This window comes from Ursus arctos, unplaced genomic scaffold, assembly GCF_023065955.2.
Source record: "Ursus arctos isolate Adak ecotype North America unplaced genomic scaffold, UrsArc2.0 scaffold_23, whole genome shotgun sequence".
Lineage (NCBI taxonomy): Eukaryota > Metazoa > Chordata > Mammalia > Carnivora > Ursidae > Ursus > Ursus arctos.
Genome location: NW_026622908.1, coordinates 20,156,758 through 20,165,476, shown reverse-complemented (window position 1 = coordinate 20,165,476; position 8,719 = coordinate 20,156,758). Strand labels below are relative to the sequence as shown.

The 8,719-nt window shown below is 58.6% G+C and overlaps 1 protein-coding gene across 2 annotated transcripts in view; it reads left to right on the top strand.

The window, feature by feature from the left end:
• Positions 1-3,746: 3,746 nt before the first annotated feature.
• The window catches only part of WT1 (WT1 transcription factor), a 47,261-nt gene continuing 42,288 nt past the window's right edge, over positions 3,747-8,719 (top strand). For both annotated transcript variants that reach the window (XM_057317302.1, XM_057317301.1), the window contains exon 1: positions 3,747-4,581. In XM_057317302.1, the coding sequence (XP_057173285.1) occupies positions 4,140-4,581 (442 nt within the window). In that variant the 5' untranslated portion in view covers positions 3,747-4,139. The remainder of the gene's footprint in view (positions 4,582-8,719) is intronic.

The following is an 8,719-nucleotide window of genomic DNA, read 5'->3' as shown; positions in this document are numbered from 1 at the left end:
GGACCAGGGCTGCTGGTCCTGCGTGTGGAGCTCCGGGCTCTAGCCCCTGAGCGAAGTGCTAATCGAGCGCCAGTTCCTCCTGGGCGGCTGGCGGTGGAGCCACTCCTCATCTGCGTCCGCGGCCCCAGCCCTTGACAGATCGCAGCGCTTCGGGAGTGTTTATTCAGTTGTCGGCGGCCGGGGGTGACGCCCGGAGCGCAGCCTGGGAGTACGCGCTGCTCCCTGGGGCCGCGGCTGCAGGGCCGAGCTCATCTTTTGGTCAGATGCAGTTGACAGCGCCGGGGTCAAAGGGGGGGGGGCGCGGGGTAGAAGTCCTCAGTACCCTCTACCACTCAGCGGCGATTTTTTGATCTCGCAGTAATTAAGCACCTTCCAGGCCAGGATGTGTTTTACCAATGTATCAGAGCCACGTGGGTTTTCAGTGTCCCTCTCTCCCTCCTTTCTTTACACCCCATTCCATTAGTTCTACAGAGGCAGAAGGGTAGTGGGAGTAAAGCCCCGCGCTAGACTTCGAGACACCTGGGTTTCAGCTCGCCTTTGCCAGTATTTTGCTATGTATCCTTAATAATAGTGACAACAATTGTAACGTTTATTGATTGCGTAAACCAACACTATCCTCCAGTCTAATCCCCACAACCCCATGAAGTGGACGCTAGCATTCCATTATCCCGTCTGATCAATAAGGAAACGGAGGCTCAGAGAGGCTATGGAAGTCTTCTAGGGTTGCACAGCTGTTACCTGGTTGACCTGAGATTCCGTTCTCTGAACACCAAAGCCTCTTAACCACTGCGCTCTACAACTGCCTTTCCTCCCTCTGCCTGCGCCTCAGTTTCCTTCTCTGTAGACGGGGAGTTGAATTTCCACCTCTGCCAAACGGTGGTTCAGACCAGATCTTCTGTGCCACAAGTCTCAGCGCTGACGGGAGTGGGAAGGTGATTGAGAGAAGGGAGCGGCCAGGTCTCCGCCGCCCTCATTTCCTTGTGCCTCGAACTACGGAGGGGCAGGAGGGCGCCCACCTGCCGAGGCGGGCAGAGGTCCTCCCGGCCAGGTTCTTGTCCCTCGGCCTCGCAGGCTCAGGGCGCCGAGGCCAGCGTAGCGGACGCGTCTGCCTGGGTAACCGCCGAGCTCCCGCAGAGAGCGTTACCCAAGGAAAGAAGTGGGACCGCAGTGCGCGAGTTTCCCCGCGTTGAGCCCGGCGCTGCTGGGCTTCCGGGGATGGGGATGGGTGGGGACATTCGCGGATCTCCTCTCGGCTGAGGCCCTCCGACTTCGAGCGGCTACCGACGCGCAGCACTTGCCGGCCCGCGGGTTGCACGGAACGCCTCCCACCGTTTTGGACTACGAAATTGGAGCGAGCAGGCACCCCAGGTTTGAAGCGGGTATCGTACTACTGCTCTTCCCTCCCTCTAGGATTCTCAGGCAACAAATGGCGAGGGGAGAGGAGTCCTAAATTTTCTCGGCCCCCCTTTCCTCTCACTCCACCCCACCCCGCCCCTGAACAAAAACTTTTTTTTTTTTAACGAAAAGGAGCAAAGTGAAGCACCTCTGCCCTATCCAGAATTCAAAACCACAAAAGCTCACGTTCAAGCCATCTCTCCCCAAACACCCCCCCCCAAAACTTTGCAAAGGAGGATAAAAGAGAAACAATCTCGACCTTTCCGTTGGCAAATAAAAATCCCTGACTTTTCATAAAGAGCTCTCCTTCCCTCGTGGGTCATGAGTGAATCCTAGTTAAGAAAAACTACTTCGACGTCGAAATAAAAGTGGTGGGTATGAGGAAGGGGTCTGCGGCGTTCTAGGGACAACTTGGCCTGAGAAGTTTCCACTCCGGGGCCTCTCGGCACCAACAGGACCAAACGCGCATGCCCTCTGCCCAGCTCTCCAGCCCAGCTGCAGGTTTCCAGACTGCACTCGTGGGAGCGTAGTGGGCAGCCCACGGAGCGTCGGGGGAGAAGGAGCTGGCCTTCAGAACCTTTTCATTTCTTTAAAAAAAGAAAAGATAAAGCTTCTGAGTGGAGACAAGCACAGTCAAGCACCAAAGTAGCGCAAAGAGGGGTGCAGGGCCTCGGAGGTGGCTGGGGGAACACGCGGGTAGCGCGTGTTCCCGACCTTTGCCCTCACGGTCTCCTGCGCCTCTAGGACGAGCGACCCCAAGAGGAGGGAATTTTGTGTGGCGCGTAGGTTCTGAGCCCGCCAACGCCTCGGGTTCGCAGCCGGAACTCAGGTCTACTTCATTTACTCAGGGAAAATTAGCTAAAACCACAGCGCAAGAAAATGAAGAGTTTGTCAGGGCTCTTCAAACGTTCCGTTTCTTTGTAAAGCTGCAACGACCTCGGTTGGCGCTTCGCGAGGGCTTGCCGGAGAGCTGCGGGCCCTTCCGCCGCCAGCCTGGAATAAGAGGCCTGGCGGCAACCGGCCGCTGCCCGCCCGCGCTCCTGGCCGTTCCAGGCTGCGCCGTCGCCGCTGCCCCTGGCTCTCCTGGGCGTTTCCACGCGCCCCGAAACGCACTCCAACGCGGGTTCCCAGCGCTCCTCCTTGCCTAGGATCCGCATCCCCGTACATCCTAACTACTGTGGAAGAACCAAAAAAAACAAAACAAAACAAAACAAAACTTCAAACACCTGCCCAGAGGCGCAGGGCTCCCAGCGATGCGAACACTGCCCTGGACCGCGGGCCACTGAGGGCTTTCCTTCTTGGTCCTCCTAACTGGTTTGCGTCCCTTTATCAGTCACTGCTTATCCAGCAGGGTATTCTCGACGTGAGCAGAGGCCGAGCTCGGCGGGATTGGCTGCAGGAGCCAGCCTCTCCCCTGGGGGACTTGTACTTCGAATCCTCCCCACCTCTCACCCTCCAAGCTGGGCTCCAGGATTCTCCGGTCGGAATGTGTGCAGGCTCTGGGTTTTTCCCTAAGGGTTTTCTTCCCTCCCAAACTAGCCGCTGTTTTCCCGGCTTCACCGAAGAAGAGTTAAATATCCCTCACTAGAAAAGGAGATTAAGTGCCGACGACACCAATCTTTAGGCAGGCGACAACTGCTGTCCTCTGGGCGCAAACCTCATCAAGTAACCAACTACCAGACGATCGAAATGTGCTGTTTATCACAGCTGGTGCACCGCGCCCCGCAGGTCACCTACGTTCACCTTGAGTCTGGCCTCTGGAACCCATAAAGTGTCAACCCCCCCCCCATCCCAGTGAACCTGAGATTGCGGCCACCACTCCTGCCCGGAGGCTCAAGAAGCAAGAGTTGGACTTTCGGGCTCAGAGCAAAGGAATTCGCCTCTTTGAAGCCCTGGAAAGTTTTCAGTGCTTTCCTGAAGTTCCCGCCCTCGTGGAGCTCACCTGCCCCTCCCCTGAGCCCGCCCTCTCAGATTAACAACCCCATCCCGCCCCCCCCCCGCCCCCCCAACGTACAGGGATGCAGTGGGGACAGTCACTGCTCACCTGGAGAGACTCGCCAGTGCGCAGAGGCGCCCACACTTGCGAAGGCCGAGAAGGGGAGGTGGGGGGAGGGCTGTGTCCCGCAGGCCAGCTGAGAGCGCGTGGCGGGTAGGAGAGGAGGTTGTCTCCGGGAGGTACGCTCCCTCAGGCCCGCCCCCCACCCCCGCGGCTAGGGCGCCCCCACTGAGCCGCGCGCGCTGCCTGACTGGGCTTAGGCTGCGGTGTGAATGGAGCGGCCGAGGCTCCTGGCTCCTCCTCCTCCCCCGCCGCCGGCCCCTCTTATTTGAGCTTTGGGAAGCTGGGGGCAGCCAGGCAGCTGGGGTAAGGAGTTCAAGGCAGCGCCCACACCCGGGGGCTCTCCGCAACCCGACCGTCTGTCCGCTCCCCCCTTCCCACCCGCCCTCCCACTCATTCACTCACCCACCCACCCAGAGCCGGGACGGCAGCCCGGGAGCCGGGGCCCCGCCGCCTCCTTGCCGCGATCCTGGACTTCCTCCTGCCGCAGGAGCCGGCTTCCACGTGTGCCCCGGAGCCGGCGTCTTCTCACTCGCTCCGCTCCGGGTCTGGGTGCCTTCAGCAGCCCGAGCAGCCGGGGCTCCAGGGCCCAGGCGGCCTCTGGGCCAAGTTAGGTGCGGCCGAGTCCAGCGCCGAGCGTCTGCAAGGCCGAAGGAGCCGCGGGGCGTCCGGGGCTGAGCCGCAGCAAATGGGCTCTGACGTGAGGGACCTGAATGCGCTGCTGCCGGCGGTACCCTCGCTGGGCGGCGGCGGCGGCTGCGCCCTGCCCGTGAGCGGCGCCGCGCAGTGGGCGCCGGTGCTGGATTTTGCACCCCCGGGCGCCTCGCCTTACGGTTCGCTGGGCGGTCCTGCGCCGCCGCCGGCTCCGCCGCCACCCCCGCCGCCGCCGCCTCACTCCTTCATCAAACAGGAGCCGAGCTGGGGCGGCGCGGAGCCGCACGAGGAGCAGTGCCTGAGCGCCTTCACCGTGCATTTCTCCGGCCAGTTCACCGGCACAGCTGGAGCCTGTCGCTACGGTCCCTTCGGTCCTCCTCCGCCTAGCCAGGCGTCCTCCGGCCAGGCCAGGATGTTCCCCAACGCGCCCTACCTGCCCAGCTGCCTCGAGAGCCAGCCCGCTATTCGCAACCAGGGTAAGCGGGCCCGGGGGAGCGCCCCCTACACGCGGGGTGGCGCCGGGGCCGTCGCTGCGCTGTGGCATTCTCCTGTCCTATCCCTTCCCTGACCCCGGCTCTTAACCGGCGCCCCCACCCCCAGGACTGTGAGGGTAGCGGAAGCAGCGGCTAGGGGAGAGGAGGCCCAGGAGAGGGAGTACGTGCCGGCATAGGCCCCTGACATCCTGCAGAGCCGGGAGCCGGACCGGTTCGCCTGAGCCGGGAGGTCATGTGGGGCCCCTCGGACCCCGGGAGATTCCAGGACTGCTAGTCTCCGTGGGAGGGGGAAGCGGTGCAGTGTCTGGCTGTCTCAGGAAGGTGCTCTGTAGCTCAAGTCACCACCAAACTGTTAGAGGGCACTGGACCTTTTTAGCTTTTAGATTGGGGGACCAGCGCCGGGTGAGCAGCCGGTGTTCCTACGCGGCGCCAAACTGTCAGGAGCAGCTCCAGCCTTCACCGCGGTGATGGCGCACATTAGACGTACGATAAGTATCACTGAGCAAAGAACGAGGAAACGAACGGGCTAGCAACTCAATGGTGGCTTTCCTGGAACCATGTCGGTGTTCGCGTCTGCTAGTATGAAAGCGGATGTCTCCTGGGTTCCAGCTCAGGCGGCGTCCGTGAGGGCTCCAGGGCTGGACAAGAACAATTTCTATTCCAAGCTGTGTGGGACCGGGTCCTACGAGAGGCAGTGGAACGAGGCTCAAGCATCGGCCTTCCTTTCAGCGCTCCTTGGTGCCTTCTTGTCGTTAAACTCGGAGCTCAGCTGAGGAAAGATTTCTGCAAGACGTGGGGGTTAGAACGAGAACAGTTTATTTGCCGACTTCAGTCCGTGCACACCGAGGGACACAGCCAGTAGTGTCCTCACCCGGCTCCGGCGCCCGCACACCTACTGCCTTTCTCAGGGACTAGCGCGGATCCAATCCTGCCAGGCCCCTGGAGTTTGTTTTCCAATTTTATTCTAATTGGACTAATGTGCTGTCGAGAATCTAAACCAATTCGGGTTGATTCTATATTTTAGGAAACGCCTTACAAACGCAATGGCGGATGCTTTTGCTGGAGCAAAATTTCGCGCGGGCCTAAGGGACTGGGATGTTTCTGGGATGCGTGGGACGGGAGAAGCAGACGGTGTACCGTTTGCAGGAGGCGCCAGGGCTCCCAAAGTGCAGAACGGCTCAGTGCTTCTGGTCGATGGTCAATACCTCTGAACGAGTATCTTCAGGTGGTCCCTAGCAGAACCCAGCCTGGAGCACCTGGCTCACCAGAAGCCCTGCTGAAATCGAAACCACCCTCCCCTCTTCGTTTAGGGAATGTGAGATCCGTGTTCTGTGGAGGAATCTCAAGCAGCACCCAAGGTCCCTCCATTCTAGGTGTTTCCTAAGTGGAAGTTAGTGTTTCCCACTCAAGGGATGTTGGAACAACTCAGTGTCAATTCAGAGGCTTGTATTCTCTGATAGCGTCACCTCTAAATAGCAGGCTGTTGTCACCTTTTACAAATCCCCAGGTCTCAGTTTCCCCATCTGTAGGAGGAGAGCTGAGATGAGCAACGTGGGGGTTGGGCCCCGCCTGAAGGTCGATGCCACTGGAGCAGAAGCCCAGCTTTCCCTTGGCTTGGGTCTCTAAATTCAGAAGGCAGCAGACCACCCAAAATGGACAGGACCAGACATGGCAAGACTGGCAGGCAGGTGTGTGGTGTGAGTGTATCTGTGTGTGGATATGTGCTCTTTGGATGGGCCTGAGAAGGCATTTGGTCTGTTTCTGAGGCTCAAGATACTACTGTGCTGTTATCATTTCTTTGAGTCCATCTAGGTTCTGTGGAGATTTTTGGAACCTAGGCTCTCTCACTTTGTTTGGGTCTCCCCTTCTGTAGGCAGGTCTGGTGCCTGGGATCCCATCAGTTCAGCATGGGGTTGGTTGCCAAAAAGATACAAGGCTTGGGAGTTGGAGACCAGGACTAGCAGGTGAAGGATTTCTTCTCCCTATCCTGAGGAAAAGCCCAGTGGAGAGCCGGCCCCAGACACGTGCCACAACGTGAAAGGCTGTTCCCGTCTGTGGGTTTAGGTTTTTCTTATATTGAAAATGTAAGTGGGTCATGCTTGCTTGGCTATTGGGACTTACTGGGCAGCTGGGACTTACTGAAGCTGCTCCAGCCTCAGCCCTGGCCTTGGCAACCTTAGGCCTGGAGATTCTAGATTGATTCTCTTGATTTCTAGGGTTCCTGTGGCTTCCCCAAGAATGCAAGTTCTGGCAGGAGGCTTGTGTTGGGGGAAGCAAGGGCATCAGCTCCTTCCCCAGAGTATGGGAATGGCCATCAGCAGACCTGGGCCAAGCTCCAGCAGAGAGGAATCAAGACTCTGAATCCCTGTCCTTAGGCAAAGCAGCCTAACCCTGGCCCACAGGAGAGGACAGTTGGCACTCCCAGGCATCATGCCATCCCCCCTCTTTTCCCATTTCTTAAATAGTATAGATGGTGTCCTAATCTTCTAAACATTAATTCAGCAAGCATTTATTGAGCAACTACTCTGTGCAAAGCACTGGGGATTGAGCATTAAGGGAGTGTGCATCTTTGCATGGAAACTGACATTGGAGGACTCCCTTATTTCTGGATGAGAAAATCTAGGCTCTAAGAGATTAGGTGTGCAAGAGGTCCCTCTGTGGCACAGCTGGGACTCAAACCCAGACCGTACTAGGCTATTTCTACCTCCTTTTCCAGGGATCTTGGCCCCTCTGTTGAGATGGATTTCCTTTGCCCTATTGGATGGGCACTGAACTGTAGTCTGTGTGTAAGGGTTAGATGGTTTGTCAGGACAGAAGTGGGGTGAGGACTTGCATACTCCCAGACTTAATGCAGGATTTAAGGAGGGGGGAAAAAGATTGCTTGTCAGTCAGCCTCTGATTCCCCCAGCCCCAAGGGCGCTCAGAATTCCTAGTGCAGGAGGCGGCCTTGGCATCACCAGGCCACCCTAGGTTCAAGTGTAGAGACCAGCTCTACCCAAGGGCGAACGCCCCCTTTGGGTCACGCTGGAGAGGGTATTTCGTTGGGGGACAGATTTCTTCTTATTCTGCCGCAGTGATGGAGTTATCATTTTCAGCCTTCTAACCCCCCTCCCTGACTGAGCCTGCTGTCCACTCTACCCCCCAGGTCCTGGGAGGCCAGGCCCGGCCAGGCGGTTCCCGGGTTCCTCCAATGCCGCGCGCGGGGGAGGGAGGCGCAGAGCGTGTCTCGCCTCTCTGCGCGGTCAAGGTTGCACTCCCTTCCCCGGGAGAGACTAACCGTGGGAAAAGCGCTACCTTGGCCGCTTAGAGCCTCTCCCTCGAAGGCCTGTACAAGGAGCCTTTGAGCACGCTGCCCCTTTCTGCCGGCAACTGTTCCTTCCTGGGCCCCCGCCCCCGCGCTCTCCGCGCCTGGCCCAGCACGAGGCCCCAGGACAGCGGGATCTAATCAGTCCCGGGTCCGATAAGCTTCTAATTAAAAGAGCCCTCTGTCCCCTCCGCAGGCGCTTTCACCACGGCCCTTCCCGGGGGTCGTGAGGGAGGGGTTGGAGGCTGGCCCCTGCTCCCCCCCCCCAACGACCGGTCTGCTTGTCCTGTCTGGGAGGGGCCCTTGGGAGCCTCGCGGGGCACGGAGGCTACGTGGCCGGTTCGGGAGCTGCAGCCCGCAACCCTACAGTTGCGGAGCCCGCCTCCAAGGACAGCACGTGCTCCGGGCCACTGCCTACTCCTCTGCTCAGGAATGGAGAAGGGTTCGTCTAGAGACAATTTCTTTGTGGTTTCTATTTCTCCTCTCTATTTAAAAAATATCTTTTCAAAATTCGGCCTTCTCTCTGCAAAATTGGGTACTGAGAGCCAAATTTCGTTTGTAAGCTGACAGGTAGGCCTCAAAGAGGGCCATGCCTTGGCTCCCAAAAGGAAGCCCGAGCTGCTCACCCACGCCTAACAGCTCACGGGGCGGGGGTTATCTTTGCCTACTTAGCAGGCGAAAGATGTAGGACTCTGGGATCATGCAAGTTGTAAAAGCTGGTGGCTTCTTGAATTGTCAACCTGTGGCGCCAAGCAGTGTGTGAGATTTTGCCTGCCTGGTACGATCCGGTAAAATTACGACCTGCCCCGACCCTCT